Here is a 20,244-nt window from a genome sequence, read left to right on the forward strand (position 1 = left end):
GCATCAGTACCATAAGACTCCATTCTGCAAATAATCCTTAGGGAGGTGGGAAAAGATAGTGAGGGTGGGGCCAAGACCAGGAAGCGAGCCTAAGATTTGTTTTTACTGGGAGTAAAAGAAACCTTTGCAAACTAAGGGAAAAAAGTTTGCGGTCAGGTCTGTCATGATCTAAATCAAAAAATGCCATCTGGAATACACTCCGTACAGTCAAGCAACAGGAAGCTGGCGATCAAAGGCAAACTATCATTCAAGTAAAGCTTCTCCACTTCTCAGAGAAATCCTAATGGAGTTTAAAATGACTCTACTTTATAGAGATTCCCCTTTGTTGATCTGCAGAGGAATCCTGCTCGTTCATGTATCTGAGAGCAGACTTCTCCTATCGACTTGTGATAGAAGCAGCATCTTCTCAAAAGGACCATTTTAGCTCTGAAGTCTTATTTTAAAGATTATTTATTTGGAGAAAAACAAAACAAAACAAAAAACCAAGAAAGGGTGGGGAAGGGGAATTTTACATAATAAAAGACATCTCCCAGGAAGTCCATGCAGATTACAAATCATTTTCATGGAAGATATTTTGTACAAATTTTACATGTTTTTCAGAATGTGTAAAACGCACCTCAATCCACTCATGAACCTGTCCTGATAGTAGAGACAGAATATTCAAGATTGCTGGAAGAAAGAGAATGCTTCTGGGATTTGCAAATTAGCAGTTTCTCTCCAATAACAGCTCCTCACTGTTAAAAGACTCAAAGCAATCATGCATTTCAAGCCCATCTATTGCCCTCACCAGGTCTCATCCCACTTTCCATCTCCCATCTTTGAGAAAGGACAATACTCGTTCCATTTCTAAAAGCTGGCTTAGTTGTAGCTTAAAAGTTATGAAAATAAGACCCTAACTGTACCAACTTTACAATAGCCTGGATCCTTAATTTAATATAACTTGAGATTGTTTCAAGAGTAAAATCACATTGTTCTTCTCCCCAAATTATGTAAAATAGCCCCCGCTGAATGCATGCACATCTCATAAAGTCCAGCCAAGTCCTAGGCAGATGCTTCCTTCCTGCGTCTATGCATTTGTAAACTGGCTACTAAAGCATTGTGCTGCTTCTGTTCCCTGTGCTGCAATTTGTTCTTCCCCTATGCATTTGCTCAGAAAAATGAAAGAATGCTAAAACAACAAGTGGCAGAAATTCCTATTCCCAAGTTTAACTTCTGATAGCCTATTTTTTTTTTTTTGAAGAAAATTAAAAGGAAAATCAAAACTTTGCTATTCAAATTGCCGAACCACACCTAAGCTAGAGGAGGGAAATGAACCATCGTGTGATGCAAGGAAGATGCTCCACCAGTCTTTCAACGGCCCCCACCCTCTTTAAGCAGTGCTCTAAATTTGAAAAAAAAAATGCTATTACTTTGTGACAGTATAGTGATTGCCCTTCAATGATTAAAAGCAGACAGAAGGACAGACAGCACTTCAGGGAAAGTTTATAAATCTCCTAAAATTAAATTGCTCCCCAGCATTCCTTCATACAGCACAGTACCTTTAGGAAGGTTACTGGAAACTTAGAACAACGGAGCTTCAAACATATAAAGTTATTTTCTGCATGGTCTATCCGTATACACCCTGTGCCGACACTGCACAGCTCAAGTGACTACTGACATGGAGGCTGGTTTCATAGGAGCTGAATGAAAAGTGGCTTTCTGTACTGAAGCAATTTGTCCATAGTGCCAATTTCTGGAGTGGGTGGGATACAGCCCTGAAACTTCTAGGAAGAGGGTCCTGAGAGGCAAAGGCCTTGTGTTCAGCCTCTCAGTGACACTTTCTAAAGGCAGGTGATTGGGGGGGGGGGGGAGAGGGGGGGAGCCAGCCATCATACCAGAAAAGCAAGGCATGCACCTAAACTCCCGAGATACCTGTTGGGCAGAGATGGTAATCTTCTAACGTGAAAGCTAACCGGTCCCTTCTTTCAACTAATTAAGATAATACTGCTTTTCCTCCCCAGTGCATTAACTGCTTTGAGATTATATTATAGAAGCCACCCAAGCTACCGAAAGAGGGAAAGAGACAGGGTTTAGCTGTCCATGTTCCCGATGCGCTCAGTCACACACTAGCCTACTAAAGCACTAACCTTAGCTCTTAATGGAAAGGACCCGAGGCTCTGAATGTGATTAGAAGCAGCGTGAAGTAACATTCAAACACATACTGGGCCTATTTCTTTCTTTCTTTTTTAAAAAGACACCTGCCATCTTTTTTTTGTCTCTTGCTGTACTTTTTTTTTTTTTTTTTGCAGGGATCTCTCCAGTAAGTTCAATACTTTAAAGGCTGCAGCAGCATGCAAGAGAAATTCTATATCATTTTTTTTTCTTATTTTTTAAAGAAAGGTTTAAGAAAGGTCTCTCCCAGGAGATGTTCACTTGTAGGCTTTTATTTTTCTGTCTTGTCTGAATAAAGGTTTGGTTTTGCTCTCCAAAAGTTCCTGGATGGCAACCGGTTAGGAGACAACATAGAGGGGGATGGAGAATTTAATCAGCATACTCTTCTCCTTCAGCTTCGTCATCACCATCCACTGACAAAGCAGCATACTTGCTAGCACAGCTAAATTTCTGCAAGAAAAGTGGGAAAGAAGATTATCAGAATACCGATGACTGTCGGTATTAAGTTTTTGGTGATTTGTACATTGTATTTCAGACCTTCTATAAAGAATAGAGTGGTATAAATGGTATTCTGTATTCTAGGCAGATAAAATGCTACATGTAACAAGCAAAATGGTGATCATGCCAAAATTCTTTAAACTGGAGACACTAAGAAATAAATCAAGGGCTTTCTGTCTCCCAGGCAAATTTTGCACCCCAGAAAGGTGAATCCGTTCTTTGTTTTTCATTTTAAGTCAACTTCCATAGCATTAAGAAAACTGATACTTGGCTTCCCAAAGATAGTGGGATAACTCTCTCTCTCTCTCTCTCTCTCTCTATATATATATATATATATATTTCCCTTTTAAAAGCCATTTTAACCTCTATTATATTTATCATAATTACTGTATCAAACTAATTCCTTCTATCATCTCAGGAAGCTTGCCTTCTACTTCAAAGGATTTGGGCCACAAAAGGCAGCTATTCTCAACTTTATTAAGACACAAATGTCTCAGTGGAAGATAGGACAACCCTAGCATGAAACCACAATGCATACAGTACAACTTCTCATTATTGTCATTTCTATTTCGATACTGGTAACTGCTGAAAGACAAGTGAATCCCAGTATGTACCAACCCATTTTAGTCAGTAAAGTTGCCTAATCCTCATTGTATTTAACAGTAATTCCCTAAAAAAATAGTAGGCTCAGTATTTACGGGGACAGGGTTCTCTTCAAATTTCTTTGGCTCAGGTGCAGATCTTGAGTCATGCTCCTCGTTGCTTTCTTTCCTAAAAATGAACAATGCTACCATGTTAATTTAGCAAGCAAATTCAGAGAAAAATGTTATCATTGAGCATTTACCTCCAAGCCCCAATGCCAGAGGATATAAAGGGTAAGATAAAGTATTGTATAATTCACACACACAAAAAATCAATTCTCAGTGTGGTAGTGGTACAAATTAGATAGGCAGAGTTTGGGCTGCTCAGTAATAATTTCCCTGCTAATGGTTCTCCAGCAGGCCCATTTTCCAGGTATAAAACCACTGAGTGTAATCCACAAATGCGTGCAAGATAAACAGCGCCATTTGTTATATATCACTGCCTCTCTTCCATAAGAAATATGAATTGGAGTTTCTCAACTGTGGCAGCTTGAAGATGTGTGGACTTCAACTCCAAGAATTCCCCAGCCAGCAAGGTTAACTAGGGAATTCTGGGAGTTGAAGTCCACGCATCTTAAAAGCTTTCAAGGTTGAGAAACGCTGGTATATTCCATTCCACTGAACAGTGGCGCATGACAAAAATATATATATATATTACCGTTCCAGGTCTTGCCAATGGTCTCTGCTGCCTCCATCTCCAGGACCATGGCCAGAGCTCCCTCTTCGTCCCTTTGGAACGCTCTCATTTCCCCCATCAGGTCTGTTTTCATCTCCTGAAACAAAGCAGGGAAAAAGCCTCCATCCTCCTATTCTAGATACATCAAAAATGGCAAGACTTGTTTGGCTACCCACTGGTTTCTAAGGAAAACCCTATGAGGAGATAGGTCTTTTCTTTGAAATACTTCAGCTCCCTGCAGGTTTCCCATTGAGGTTGCACACATTCCAGCCTTACCTTTTCGTGGGGCACCTTTGGAGGACACTCCATCTTCTGATAACACAGCTTGACTGCCACTGCAAAACAGAGGTTAATATACTTGAAATAATTTGCGCACACATGATATATATCTGGTCAGTTTTCTCTCCTCGGAACAATTCATATAATCCTTTCAACCTACATCTTAGAGGCAAACCACTGAAAAGTATACCACACAATTTTCTGACTGAATAATGAAAACTTAGGACAAGTAATTTGGACTCTCGGATGAAAATAGATACAGGTATCTGGAAATGCTTTCTCCAAATAATGGATCATTGTGCTTCTTTCATGCCTCACATACTGCTGCAAAATAAGAACAGATTCTTGTGCTTGTTACATAGTAGCTTGGCCTTGTAAATATTTTGAATTAACATAAAATTATGTTATCCCAATTTTTAAACCAGAAAGGCAAGTATAGGTAGCCTCTGACTTACAACCAGTCGCTTAACAAACACTCAAAATTACGATGGACTGAAAAAAAGTTACTTCTGACCCATCCTTGAATTACGATTGTTTTGCCATCCACACAGTTATATGATTGCATTTCGGGGCTTAACAACCACCTTATATTTACAGCTATTGCCAGCATCCTGTGGTCACATGATTGTGTCTTGTAATTTTTGCCATCTTCCCTTAAAAAAACAAAAACCCCACTGGATAAAATGTATTTACACTTCTTATGACCCTGTATTCCACTTCAATGACCGAATTGAATCGTTTAATCACCACCATAAAAACGGTCATAAAATCAAATCTGGTCCTGCAGTGCCCAAACTTGCAACCACAGCAACTTATAACCAAAATTCCAACCCCAACTATGGTTTAACTTGAGGAGTACTTGTAGTGTCTTTCAAATACTTTTAAAAGATGGTTTAAATTAGAAACATCTCGGCAGATGGTTTCAGTCGATGTGAATGTGTATATCTATCTCGGACTTAATGAGAAGTGGTAGAAATTTTGACTTGGAAGGACTGAGGATGTGAATGGTGAGCATCGGACAGTCTCAAATCAGTTCATGACTGGCTCGTGTTTTAGAAATTAACTAATTCTAAGGCAAAACTAATCTCAGATAATGATGGGCTTTTTCTCTCCCAGAAAGAGCTGTTTGTTAAGCTACTGCTGAAGCAGCTGGTGAAAGATATGCCAAGGGGAACGCCCATTTGTGCCTGATACACCAATTGTGGCCATTTCTGGCCATGGGCACTCATTCTCTCATCACTTTATGACTACTGAAATATGATCTATATAGGTTGTCGGTGAAGACCATCCAGAAACTGCAACTTGTACAAAATGTAGCAGTTTCCATATTAATTGTGACACGATACTTCCATGTAACAACGTCCAGCAGGAGTTACACTAGAGCCACTTAAGTTGCTGGTGATCACCTGGCTAGACAAAATGCAATCAATACTTGGTTCAGTTCAGCAGACAGAAGTAACTCAATATGATTTCTAATTGTCCAGGTGCAGAACACTCCTCCCAAAGTTTCTTCCTATTCCTCATGACTAACACAAGGCAGGTATGTAAATTAAGTCAAGAGCTTACAGACAGACTAAACGAATTACAGGAAATGGGAGTGTTTTACCAAAACAAACTGAAGAACTGATGACAGCTTAATTTTCAAAACAAGTGAGCATTTGGCAGGGGAACGGGGAACATCTTAAATCAGATAAAATACTTATGGTAATGAAACTCCTGTCAGAATGGAGACCAGAATAACAAATAAAATCTAGGGAATTTTGATAGAGTTAACATTTAGAGTTAATATTATCAGTTGAATTTCTTGCTTATTTCAGTAGCATGTGCATTTACTTCTTTCTATGAACATATTCAGTGAAAGCTGAAAATGAGAGCTCTCTGTAAGATGGTATATGATAATCACTAGTGCTAGTTTTTAATAAAACTACAGCTTAAATAAACAAAGTGTAAAAATTCTAACTTAGGGTAATCAGAAATTCATATTTACTTATTATACTTGGGCTTTTTTAAAAATGCAAACTTTTATGCAAGTCCTTATCAAAGTAAAAAGCCTTTTCGACATACATTTTCTGCATATTAGAATTTTCAAAGAAATAAAAGTGGCACAAAAACTTCCACTAGATCTTCCCATCTGTGAAAAATGCTTTATTTTAGTCATTAAGCAGTTATTTTTTGATACAGGTAATCCATCCATCCACTCAGTTTTTGCTAGCCTTATATCTAATCTTTTATTCAGCTCAAGCAATGAATTTATTATAATTATACTGAGCCACAATACTTTCTCCTCCCATTCTTTCCCAAATCACCCCCTCCTTTTGAGAAAGGTTAGGCAGAGAGTGAATGATTGGCGACTGGCCCACAATCACCTTGTGAGTTTTTATGGCTATGAGTTTTCTTGCTTCAATATGTTAACCATCCCACCACAGCAGTCCCCAAACATTTAACACTTCAACTTAATGTTTTTCCTATTTGTGAGAAGGTGACAAATGCAGCTGAATAATTAAAACTTTTTAAGGTGGCAAAATATTGCTTTCATACATTGTACTCATTCACACTAGCAGCTCTTTTTTTCTTTTAAGTTACAGAAGTTAAGGCTGTTCTGCTAAAGAGGACAGGCAGGTAACTTGTATAAATTTGAGAACTATTTCCTGAATGATGAACGTTAAGGCAGCAAATCCAGTTTATTTATTTACACAGAACATGAGTGTACCTGCTTCACAGCAGGGAATGGGAAACCTTACCATTTCTGTCTACTCGACATGCTGGCTGGATCTGATAAGGACTGGGAGTCCCACAAACTGGAACCTATCCCTACCTGCTCTGCCATTTTTCCCCCCTTCTGAAATGGTGCTAGAATTTTTTTTATTTCAGAAGAGTCTTGATGAAGCCACAACATTGGCGAATCACACAGCCTTTTGCCACATTTTCAAAATCCATGTTGCTGTAACGTCAGTTCTTGCTTTAAAAGAGGAAACGGGGAAAACCCCCAGCAACATAGCATCCTCCGTTCTCTAAACTCACCTTGTTGGGGAATGCTGATCGGAGTCAGAACTCTGTGAGCGTGCTGGGTGCGAGTTGCTTCGTTTCACCCAGGCATTTTCTTTTGGAGGAGGAGCTGGCATTACTTTCAAAGGAAGCTTCTCTTCTCTAGGGGTCTTGGAGGTTGGAGAAAGACTTTCATCCTCTTTGCTGATGTTTTCATTTTCCAATGACTTCTCACTCTCCCTCCTTCGTGAAGCTACAACGGTAGAATAGGAGGCAGAAAACTGAGTTTCCTTCCACAGCTGTGCTATTCAACGTATTATTGGTGTTGTTGAATGTTTCAGGATTAGTCAGCACATTTCACCAAAAGGTACCATCAAGTTGCCAAAAAAAAGTTTGCAAATGCAGTGTATAATTGTAGAAAAAAAGTTCCATTTGGATTTTATATTTAATCCACAAGGTGTAATAATGGATTTATTTATAAAACAAAAAACCCATGGGTCCCAAATTGTGTGTTGTAGCACCTTGGGGAACAACAGCATGGGGTGTTATGGCTTATGTCAAATTTTCAAGGTAAACATAGCAACACTTGACATCTGTCAGTCACAGTGAGCTGTGAAAAAAATTCCTGAAATATTAACGGCACTGTGAATCGAGAAGACTGTAAGTTCCTGAACATATTCAGTGTTATTTTAAAAAAATCTTTTCAGGGTCTAGTGTGACTTACAACTGATCCTCATATTTATGACGACTGCAGCCTCCTTACAGTCATGTGATTAAATTTTGGGCGTTCGGCAATTGGCATGTATTTCAAGGTGGGTGTAGCATCCCAGGGTCGTGTGATCTCTAATTGCAACCTCCCCAGTTGGTTATCAACAGGCAAAGTCAATGGGGGAAAACCAGGTTCACTTAATGATATGATTCGCTTAACAGCCACCTTATCAATGGAAATTCCGGTCCCAATTGGGTCTGTTAAGTGAAGGGCTACATGTATAAATGTAGTGCAAGACTTAGTCTAGTTAAAAAAGCTCCACCAGGCCTTCCCCCAGCAAAAAAGCCAGCCCTCAATTGGAAGCAGAAGCCCTACATGGCTCAGGACCAGGTTACTTGAGGGACCATCTCTCTCTCCCATTTGTTTCTGCCCATGCTGCAAGTTCAGAATGAATCAACATGCTCTGAATTAAATAATTCAATTTGATGAGGCATAGGAAGCATGGCTTCTCTGTTGCCGTGACTGCCTTCTGGGGCAGCATCCTTCACCCTGCTGAACTTTAAAGAAGCCTTAAAGAACTGGAAAGAAGGGCTCTTTCCCCAAGCTGGAGGAGCATGAGTAATTCATACATTTGTTCCACTGGGATCAACGTCTTTCTTTTTTGATGACTACTATTCCCTTAGTTTTCAATCTGCATGCCACCCCAGCATCATCGAAAAATGGGGCAGCTTTATAAATGTGATTATAAATAAACAAAACGAAAACTTTAAATCTAACTAAGCTGCATATAAGAGTATCTGTCACAATCTAAATCAGGCATGTCCAACATGTAGCCAACAATCCGCATGTGGCCCTGGACAGCAAGTAATGCGGGCTCCCCCCCCCCAACATTGTAATAAATATATTTTAAAAGGAAGATTATTATTTATATACATTAATTATATTATGTATTTCATATGCAGCCCAAGACTATTCCTCTTGACTCAACGTGTTCCAGGCAAGCCAAAAGGTTGGACACTCCTGGCCTAAACAGAATATAATAATCAGGCTAGGGAAGTCTCACCCTGTTAATTACCCGTATCACATTAAAATAGTCTGATATGATAATAGTATCTAATGGTAAGAGGTGCCGTAGCAAATCTCATTGTGAATGGGGAAAGAGAATACAATAAAAACTTTATGAGAAAGGAGGAAATGTGCTGCCTTGTTCTCTTCCCAAAAGTTCTGGCTTTCCAAATTTTCCAAACGTTTTCAGGCTGCTGATATATCTGGTCTATGAACCTTAACAAAATTGCCTTCATTTATTATTGTGATGGCCCTACTGACCTCTACAATAGGGTTGTATTGTATATTAAGATGCATTTAAGAATATACACCCTTGGAAAATGATTTGGAAGAAATGTTTTGGATCCTGTTAAGTACAGCACCAACATCTCTCCATTCTTCAGTGAGGTACCATTACTTTTTTTAGATGTCTATGGCAGCTCGGGAATAAAAGATGCCACAGCTTTCAGGAATCAGCTAATTAAAGTTAATGTAATTCCTACACCCGTGTGGTGTCATATATTTAGGACTATAAATCTGAATTGCTTTTTTTAAAAATTTTTGAATATGACTCCATCCAGCTTCCACTCACTAGATCAAAGCTGTTTCTTCATGGATTGAAATGATTGTGATCGTGCTCAAATAACCTGATAACATTGTTTGGGACTCCTAATAAAGGGAATTACGAATTAGGGAAGAAAAGACTGTAGGTCACTCTGACTGGTTCAATGCTCTTATTACTTCTGCTAAGGCTCACAGCTGTGTTTGACCTTGATTTTTTTGTCCTGGCAACCTGCTCTCTGCCCCACCCACCCTGCGCCTAAAGATATATTTTGGATGGAGTGTGTATGAGGTGGCCTTTTGGATTAAGAAATTCAGTTACCGTGTAAAAGAAGGGAAGATGTCTGGATGAAGGGCTTTTTCTTGATTATGTTGAGACTTTCCATTTAAAATCAGAGATCACAAATGAATTAACTTATCTCAGCCCCCTCTCAACAGGAGAGATACGACATCATCTATCTCCAGTTTACAACACAGTCCTTTTAACAGTTACAAGGCTCCACAAGCATCTGCACCACTCAGATGACCCAGATTGTGTTAATGACTCTCTAAAATAATGTATGCAAATGACCAGCTGTCTGTAAGGAGAATAAATCCTTCCATTTTCCACCATCCAATCAGAGCTTGAAGAAGCTTCTTGGATGAGAAGCGAAATGTCTTCCAAGAAAAACAAGGAAATCTAGTTGCCTCTTGAAAAAGCACCTTTGAGGCATTTATCCCCAGAACTTTGAAGAAATGTATACTACGATAGATATAGCTTAATTTTCAATTCTGAGCTTTGGGGGGAAGAGTGTAAGCAAAAACAAGAAGCTTACAACAAATCCTTCAGGAGATACTTCTGTGGCAGAAGCACCCAATACACACAGCAGTATCCTGAAGAAAAAGTAGTTATAAGAGAGCTAAGAGTAAAGATTTACAACATCACGCAAACATCAGGCAAATGGGGGACTTAGCCCATCCATGGGTTTCCAAATCTGGATGCTCTTATTTATAATATCATTCAACTGAATCTCAACCTCAGATATACCCATGGCAGGGCTGGCTCAAGTTGGAACAATTTAATGGGGCTTTCCAGCAAGAAAAAGGTTTACTTCAGGACCTACTAATATCTTGATGGACTTACTTCTTCCTGTTGGGCCAGTCCCCACAGAAGGGGTTGTGCTGCTAGTCTGTGAAGATTCGCTTCCTGTCCTTGACCGCTCTTGGTTTTCTTCACTACGCCAGCTAGGGTGCCTAAGAGTATATACAGATAAATAAGTGAGGGTGCACTTTTAGGACACTGTTACAAAACTCTCTTCCCCTCCCCCCCACAGGCGGTTAAGATAGTGATGCCTATCACACAGCAAATAATTTTTCAAAGCAAGTTAAAGACATGGGGCTGTTCAGGATACAGGTGTATTTGGCAGTGTTTGACCAAGTGCAGATGAATACAAGTGGTCCTTGACTTACAACAGTTTGTTTAGTGACCGTTCGAAATTACAACATCGTTGAAAAAAGTTACTTACAACAATTTTTTCACATTTATAATTGTTGCAGAATGCCCATGGTCACATGATCAAACTTCGGACTCTTGACAATGGTTTCATATTTATGACAGCTGCAGTGTCATATGATCCCTTTTTGCGACCTTCTGACAAGCAAAGTCAATGGGGAAGCCAGATTCACTTAACAACTGTGTTACCAACTTAACGACTGCAGTGACTTACTTAACGAAAGTGACAAGAAAGGTCTTAAAATGGGACAAAACTCACATAACAGTTGTCTCGCTTAGCAACGGAAGTTTTGGACTCCATTATGGTTGTAAGTCGAGGATTACCTATATATGTAGTCTATTTTGCAAGATTGTCATCCTAATTTTGAATTGCGGACGCTTCCTTTCTGAAAACTACCATTTTCTCTGCAGAGAAGATAGCCTTCTGCTGCTCACCGTTCCCGGGGCCGTCTGTCTAGCCTGGGTTTATCATCTTCCAGTTGGCGCTGCAACTTCTCTTGCTCCTTTTGTAGCCTTTCTTCTACTTCACGCTCTCTTGCAGCAGTGTCCACAGGCTTGGCTCCTCCAAAGATAGAAGCTGCACGGCTAGACTGACTCGCAGGGGCTACAGTTGTATCTTCTTCCTTGGGAGTACTCCGGGGCTTCAAATTCAGTTTTGGCCTCTGAGTAGAACCTAAGAAAGGGGGGGGGGGAGTAAAATAAAGTTGGAGAAATTAATGGTATGCACACTTGTGCATGAACACAAACCAAAAAAAAGACACAATAAATCCTGAAGAGTTGAGGGAAATCCAACAGCACAAGACTCATGAAACTTCATACAGCTTGCTTACCTAAACTAGGCTGCAGAGAACTCGAGAACTACCAAGAATCAAAAGACAATCTTTCTGCAAGAGTTCTTCCACGCCCCCCCGGCACATAACAGCAATCTACTTGAGACACTTCTCCCACTAACTTTTTGTGTTTTGAGGTCAGCATACTAGAACATGGGGGGATACGGATAAGAGAGAAAAAAAGGACTGCTTGGGTGGAAACTTAATTCCAGATGTCCCAAAGGTGCTTTTTCAAGAGGCAACTGGGCTTTTTTTTTTTTCTTTGAAGACATTTCACTTCTCATCCAAGAAGCTTCTTCAGTCCAGTTGCCTCTTGAAAAAGTCCAGTTGCCTCTTGAAAAGGCATCTTTGGGACAGCCATAACCTGGATGACTAGAGAATCTCCATAGACATTAATTCCAGATGGGTTCCTCCATGGCTAGGTGAGATCAAAAGTATAGGACAACAGAACCAATTACAGCAGAGCTGTCAAACTCAGGGCTGGATATGTCATGCGCTAGCCACGGCCACACCTGCTTTAGCAAAAGGGGAAAAAGTCATGATACATTACATGACGCCATGAGTTTGACACCCCTGGATTACAACAACAACAAAGGCTCAGCTCTCCTTTCTTGATACTATGAAAAAGTGTCGGGCCTACCTCTCTCATCCCGCCGGCTGTCATCCCTGGAATAGTCATCCCGCGAGCTGCTGCTGCTGCTCCACCTATCCATTCGATCATCCCGCCTCTCGTAACGGTCCTCATAGCGGTCACCGCCACCCCTGAAATCATCATCCCGGCGGTACCCACTGCCAAAGGCTCTTCTGCCACTGCCTGACCTCGAGTCGAAACCTGCACAGGAGCAAAGTTATCCCAGCAGTTCTTTCTTGCACAATATGAAATGTGTTATAGCGGACGACAAAAAGCTTAAGAAATAACATTCATTTAAAGTTTTCACAAGATATTTCATGGAATTTGCTGCACCAACATTAGCATAGTGACTCCTTTGTAAAATGCCTTGAGAAAAAAGCATAACATGGTCATCTAAGGAAACCTAGATCAAGAAAATGACTCCCATTAAAACACATCCTTCTAAAGTCCTGATGAAGTTGCACATAGTCAGACCTGGATAGTAATGCTAGATTAAGGTTTGAAGAGGATTTTATACACAATTTGCAAGACATTCAAAGATGCACCTCAGGAAAGCAGTGCAAAGCTAAGAGAAAAGCAATGGAAAAAGGCTAGTTTTTTTTAATTAACAACAGCTGAAGGGTTAGTTAGTTAGAACTTGCATATCAGTTTTCCCACATTTACCAGATTCTTACAATCATGGGGTTCTTTGATTTTGTGTAAATCCAGTCAGCTGTGCTTCTTCGACCAACAATTAAACAGACCCACAGAGCTGTATTTAACTTCACATACTGAATCGCTCAACCTTGAGAAAAACCAATAGTCCTATCATCACTAGAAGCTAGGAAAGAATCAGGACCCAGAAGTAATAATCTCTTATTTACTTTTAAATCTTATATATCCCTAACCAACAGAACAACAAATGAGAGAATGTGACAAGATACTATTGTGCAGGAACGAGTAAGACTAATCATGTACAGTAGGTGAGTATTTTTCAAACTAAGTATGGCTCTTTTCAATTCCAGAGCAACAAATGATTGCTTCTGAGATAATATTTTCTCCTTAACACTTCTCTGCATCTCACATCCAAACTCCAATTAAGCTCACTTTCAATGGAGAAATGCCTTTGAAGTCCCCTATGATAAATTAGGATAAACCTGAATTATTTTGTGCCAGAATAATGAAGGAGAGGATACAGGAATGCAAAAGCAACACAGATACAGCTATATGAAAATCAAGTGCTATCTAAGTGCCAACCCCGAGAATGAAATCAGGCAGCTACAGTACCTCCCCTGTCATAGTCTCTACGATCATCATAACGGTCTCGGCCTCCAAAGCGATCCGTATCTCTTCGGGCACCACCATCACGGTACCGGTCTGAATCATAGCGATCACGGTCCCGATACCCTAAGAGAGAAAATAAAAATTTATTTAATTTTACACAAAATAAATGCTGAGCAATTACTTTCATAAAAGCATCTAACATAATGAGTGGTAAGGTGACAAGTTTTAGGCTCCATCAAGGATTGCTTCTTTATGCATTAATATTTTATATCCCAGCATTATGTTTATACAATACATTCAAGGTAACTTGTAGCAATTAAAATAAAACTTCCTCTTTACAACCCTGTACTCCCTTAATTTGGAGTAGAGTTTGGGTGACTGGATGGAGCTGAGCAAAATACAAAATATAGGGCATAATAAAAGTACAATTAAAATGCATAATTAAAATCACCACAATTAAAATTAATGCAAAAGTTTGAGGAAAGGGATTTTGCCATTTTCACAAACTTTGGGAGATTGGAAAGTCAACAGCTGATTTTTTGTAATCTGAGTGTACAGCACATTCATGAGAAATCATACTGTTTTCATTTTGTCCAGTGAGAAAAACACTTGCATTTGAAAGCATTGCATATACCAAAGGTATATGGTAAAAACATGATTTGGCTTGTTTCCATCAAATGATTACATTTTATTATATACCCTGGAAAAAAGAATTCAAATTAGAGGTAGTCTTTCACCATGCTTTTAATTGCTGTATATAATAATAATAATAATAATAATAATAATAATAATAATAATAATAATAATAATAATAATAATAATAATAATAATTTATTATTTATTTGTGGTCACAGACCAAAACACAAGTACAACAAAAGAACATGGGAAAATTAGTCATGAACAATTGGTCACCAAAAACTTGACTAAGGGGAATTATAATGTTCTCCTCTGATGGTTACAGCTTTTTTAAAAAAAAATGGAAACCAAAGAAGTGAGGTATGAGGAGCCATCCCCAAGACAATATAAGAACAAATTACTAACTTTGGGTCTAGAAGGGTCTGTTTCAAGGAGAGACAGTCACTTAGATCTGCCTGCGTTATACATAGGGCAATATAAAAGGACATGCTCCACAGTTTCAACCTCAGCTCTGTCCCAGGGGCATAGCCGCTCGTTAATCGAGAGCCTCTTAAATCGCCCATCCAGTACTGCTGAGGGCAAGACATTAAAGCGAGCTAGGGAGAAAGCTCTTCTATTCTTGGGAATGGTTAGAGTGTAAAAATAGGAAGCCATCCTCAGTCCGTAATTATTAGATTGGCTGAAGATCAAAGGGGAGCAAGTTTTGTTAGCTATGGCTCATAGATATTGCAAGTCAATGTCCACAAGCCGTTGGACTACCCTAAACTGGGCTTCCTTAAGGCCATAATCTCCCAGCATCCCCCCTAAAACCTAGCAGGTGTAATTTCTTCATCAGCTCCCTCTCCCAATGAGAAATATGAGAGTCAACAAATGCCAGGAAGAGGTAGCGACCAGGAACTGCCAGAAAGAGCACCCGAAACCACCATTTAAAGGTGTTAATCCACGCCATACATTCGACTGATCGAGTGCCCAGTTCCAGGTACATCGGAGCAAAACCAACACAAGGAGGAAGACCCAGAAGTTTTCTAAGAAAGACAGCCTGGATTCTTTCAATACAATCCTTGAAGCCCCGTATCCATATGGGAATTCCGTAAAGAATTTGAGCCAAAGTTTTGGCTTTGTAAATACGCAGAGCAGAAGGAATAAACTGGCCTCCTTGGGTGTAAAAAAATCTTAAAATCTGCTGGTGACTACAGGAGGCCGAATTCAGCATCTGGGTTCGATGTCTAGTCCAAGCACCGGTGTTCTGAAATTGAAATTGCTGTATATAGTATACAAAGCAGTCTTGATCAGGCCCATTAAATTGTATTATTTAGCTTTTCTACATTGCTTTCACATGGGTATTTATTTTATCCGCCTGTATTATTTTTTGCAAATAACACAAGGCAGTGAACACATTCAACATACCTTCCTCCTTCTATTTTCCCACAACAACCTATGAGGTGGGTTTGGCTGAGAGTGTATGACTAGTCCAAAGTCACCCAGCTGTCTGTCTGTCTTTAATGGCTAAGGTAGTACTTGAACTCACAGTCTCCAATTTTCTAATCTAGTGCTTTAACCACTGGACTAAACTAGACTGATCAAAATCCAGACACTTGGCAGTCTCCCCGCATTTACAACCACAGGAGCACAATTCCCCCCCCCTATCTCCCCCCCCCCACATCTCTGCCTTTTTGGCCCCCAGAATTCAGCAGCCCCATGTCCTGCTGCCCCCAGCTGACCTTCCACGCTTCCTTGCTGGGCATGCTCTGATCAAGTATGCCCAGCCTGGCCATTCAGGAGACAGCTGCTGGTTTGATGAGGCCTCCCTCCTGAGATGCCATGCAGTGGTTCCCTCAAGAGATCTTGGGAAGGAAGCATCATGTGGCCAGCAGCTGCCTTACTAAACTGCTGGGCTGGAGTGGCTGCAGTTTTGCACTGCACCGCTGGGCTGGGCCAGGGCAGCTAAGTCTCCCTGGGGTGGCTGTGGCTTTTTGCACTGCTGGGCTGGGCAGCTGATGGTTTGCACAGTTGGGCTGGTTGAATGCTATAGCTCGGGGGCTTCTTACGGCTCAAGTTGTGGCATGCCAAGAAGCCCCCATGCTACAGGGTTCTGGGGTTGTTTACTGCCTCACAAGGCAGGGTGAAGGGTGCAGGGGGGGGGGTGAAGGGGGAGAGATGAAAGACAGGCAATCTGGGTGGGCCGTTGGTTAGCAACTGGTGGGACATGATTAATGATGGCAACAAGGGGTGTAAGGATTGCCATTGCTAAGTGATGCAATCATATCTTTTATGGCCACATTTATGATGGAAATTTCAGTCCCAATTGTAGTAGTAACTCAAGGACGACCTGTATTATGTGGCATATCAAGATTTCCTCAAACTTGTTGTACAACTGGATGTATTTTGAAATCTATGTTACGGGTACTCTTGCAAAATGCCTACTTTGGAGGGCATGATAAAACAGCCACCAGAAATTAAACTGCTGCCCATCATATGCAATATAAGAGCCGTGGTGGTGCAGTTGTTAGAGTGCAGTATTCCAGGCTAACTCTGCTCACACTGCCAGGAGTTCAATTCCGTCGATCCTGACTGGCTCAAGATTGACTCAGCCTTCCATCCATCCAAGGTTGGTAAAATGAGGACTCAGATTGTTGGGGGAAATATGCACACTCTGTAAACCGTTCCGAGAGCTGCACTTGTTGCTAGTTCTTTTTCAGATATAACTTATGATGCTCACAGTTACCTCAAAGGCCTTTATAGCTTAGGACCTGAATATCTACAAAACTGCCTCCTCTTAATAGATTCTGCCTATCCAATAAGATCTAACATCTGAGAGTCAATTTGGGCTACTGGCTGAAGCACCAGACTGGAAAGCAGGAGACCGTGAGTTCAAGTCCCACTGTATCCATGAAAGCCAGCTGTGTGACCTTGGGCCAGTCACTCTCTCTCAGCCCAACTCATCTCACAGGATAGTTGTAGTAGGGAAAATAGTAGGAGGAAGATGTGTAGGATATGTTTGCTGCCTTGAGTTATTTATAAAAATAATCAAGGCAAGATACAAATCAAACAAAGGTGTATTCTCCTGGGCTCTTTCTCTTAAAGATTGTCAACAGCTTCGGAAATGAGTTTTCTTGGTAGCACCCTCTTTGGAACAGCATACCTCCTAAAATTAGCCTGACCCATACCTGGGAAACTTTAGAAAGACTATTAACACATGGCTTTTCCAGACAATCTTGAATAGGAAATGGCTGAGTCCTGAGCCACTGAGGCTTGTGTTATTGTAATCATAATTGTAATTAATTGGCCTTTTGGTATTGTTTTTAACCTCCTTATTATAAAATGATATGTTAGCCTCTCCTAGACAAACTGTTAATAGTGCTTCATTTCTGAGAAGTGAAGCAGGTGTAAGGTATGGAGATGCTGCCTCTTGTGAGAGGCCCTCTGTCCTCTGGAATGGCCTCTCCTGTGAAATTAATAGCTTTCCAGTTATTTTGGCTCTGAATTGTGACATAATCAGAGATGTGTGATGCACTTTTAATTTAATTCAATTTTAATTTTTACCTAAATACTGTTAAAACTTAAACATGGCTTAAGGTGTGATTGCCACTGAAGGCCATCTGATAGGGATTAGTTGGCTTCCTTGTGCAGTTGGTTGACCAGTGTAAAAACAGACTGAACTAGATGGACCAGGGGACCAATCCAGCGGGGCACTCTTACAAAAAACATGTTAGAGTCTGTAACCTAGTAATATATCTCCCAACAGCTCAGGGTAACAATATTCCAGATTCATGCAGGAAATTAGGAGGAAATCAAGAACTCACTGTCTCCAAAGCTATCCTCGCTTCTGCGAGGAGGATAATCATCAAAGTTATCTGTAGTGGGACGTGCCCTCCAGTCAGTCTCGAATCTTTCTGAATCCCGATTGCGATCACGGTCTCTGCCAAAAGAGCGATCATCCCTATCTGTAGGAAGAAGGCGAAATGACCCACAATGTTTAAAGAGGCATATCTAATTCATCCAGCTTCATATTTCATAGAGGAAATTATAAGTCCTCTTAACCATAGCACAGGGGTCCCCAACCGCCGGTCCATGGAACAAGTCTTACCGGGCCACTGGTTGCTGGCGCCGCCATCTTTTTGGTAAAAAGTGCTTCCGGTGAGCTTTTCCGGGTAGAAAGCTCACCGGAAGCACTTTTCATCAAAAAGATGGCGGCGCCAGCGCTCCGGTGAGCTTTCCGGGTAGAAAGCTCACCGGAAGCACTTTTTCATCAAAAAGATGGCGGCGCCAGCGCTTCGGTGAGCTTTTCCGGTAGAAAGCTCACCGGAAGCACTTTTTCATCAAAAAAGATGGCGGCGCCAGCGCTTCGGTGAGCTTTTCCGGGTAGAAAGCCATTTCTACCCGAAAAAGCTCACCGGAGCGCTAGCGCCCATATCTTTTGAAAAAGTGCTTCCGGTGACGTCACCGGAAGCATTTTTCGTCAAAAAAGATGGCGGCGCCCAGTTGATGCCGGTACCGGGCCGCGGCGCCCAGTTGATGCCGGTACCGGGCCGTGGCGTCAAAAGGTTGGGGATCACTGCCATAGCAGATGCCATTCGAACTGAAGCATGCTGTACAGTATTGTTGCAACAAAAATTTATTTCGGACAAATGTTTGTAGGTCTTCTTCCAGCCATGGTGAAAGGAGGAACAATAGAAGCAGAATCTAATAATCCCAGTGTTAAAACAATAAACAGTCCAGCATGGCATGACAAAACCACTTAATATGAACAGCAATAGGCAAAAAAAACTGCTGAGTTGGTTTATTGGCATCTCTAAAAAAACAGAGCTTCTCTTGTCCCTGACACAGGACTTGACAGCAAAACCTGTAACTTGTCGGTTTTATTCTACAGTGCCCAGAGTCAGTTTGTGTGAGATGGGAAGCCATATAAATTAGACGGACGGAGACAAAGGAGGGGCAGAGCTTTGGAATCAAGAGGGCGAACAGAAAAACTGGCTTACTGTAGGAAGAGATAAACAAAATCTGTCCGATTTCTATAATACATTTCCATTCCAGCTGAATATATCTGAATGTATATAATAAGTCTTTCATGTAGTATAAGGCCTCAATTTACTGAATGTCAATGCTTACCTTTATCCTGAGCTTGATCAGCAACATCCACTCGTATTCTCCTGTTCCCTAGACACTAGACATGCAACAAAATAGTAACTGTTACATTCAAAGATGAAATCTTATTTAACTCGCAGAGATGGAATTACGTAGTGGCTGGGCTCATATATTACGCTAAGCTACACATGGTTTTAACTATGGTTTAGTTAACCGTTTGGTTTATACATCATGCTTAACTTATATGACATGGATTGCAAACTATAATGCCTTGGATCACGTATCATCCTGTTGTAATTTTATGCATCGTGAGTTCCAATAGCTCTAAATGCTGATGAAATTACGCTAGCAAAAACTGTAAATACTATCCATTAATGCCATTAATGCTCACTTGATTCAAATCAAATGCTCATTCGATTACAACACAATTATGTAGCACTTTAAGAGCAAATACATTTATTTTATTATTTTTAATCCACAATATTCAAGGTGTCACAAGACATTTCATTATTTTTCTGCAATAAATAGCATGCCTATCCTTCTGAATACTGAAATTTGTCCCATGTTCTCCACTGTAATTATAAACTTTCATTGATGCAGCTATACTCAGAATCACCACAGAAATAGGAAATGCATTGAATTAAAACTAGCACGTGTTCTCTCTTGGAATCTGTTAAATTATCAAGTAACTTTAAACTAAAAGTGGATTTGATAGTCTCCTTTTCAAAAAGGTAGATTAGATTATATAGAATGTAAGTGGTCA

General features: G+C 40.5%; 1 protein-coding gene across 2 annotated transcripts in view; it reads right to left on the reverse strand.

Moving 5' to 3' along the window:
• Window positions 1-434: 434 nt before the first annotated feature.
• The window catches only part of EIF4B (eukaryotic translation initiation factor 4B), a 34,691-nt gene continuing 14,881 nt past the window's right edge, over window positions 435-20,244 (reverse strand). The window contains exons 5-15 of one of the 2 annotated variants that reach the window (XM_026673882.2): window positions 19,506-19,560; window positions 18,200-18,340; window positions 13,764-13,883; window positions 12,507-12,698; window positions 11,472-11,709; window positions 10,668-10,777; window positions 7,267-7,483; window positions 4,243-4,301; window positions 3,949-4,063; window positions 3,348-3,420; window positions 435-2,601 (exon numbers count right to left, since the gene is read on the reverse strand). In XM_026673882.2, the coding sequence (XP_026529667.2) occupies window positions 2,521-2,601; window positions 3,348-3,420; window positions 3,949-4,063; window positions 4,243-4,301; window positions 7,267-7,483; window positions 10,668-10,777; window positions 11,472-11,709; window positions 12,507-12,698; window positions 13,764-13,883; window positions 18,200-18,340; window positions 19,506-19,560 (1,401 nt within the window). In that variant the 3' untranslated portion in view covers window positions 435-2,520. Of the gene's footprint in view, window positions 2,602-3,267; window positions 3,421-3,948; window positions 4,064-4,242; window positions 4,302-7,266; window positions 7,484-10,667; window positions 10,778-11,471; window positions 11,710-12,506; window positions 12,699-13,763; window positions 13,884-18,199; window positions 18,341-19,505; window positions 19,561-20,244 lie in introns of both variants that reach the window. The other variant, XM_087956522.1, reaches the window with a different exon arrangement.

This window comes from Notechis scutatus, chromosome 2, assembly GCF_049901735.1.
Source record: "Notechis scutatus isolate UNSWTSFEM ecotype Mainland chromosome 2, rNotScu1.2, whole genome shotgun sequence".
NCBI lineage: Eukaryota > Metazoa > Chordata > Lepidosauria > Squamata > Elapidae > Notechis > Notechis scutatus.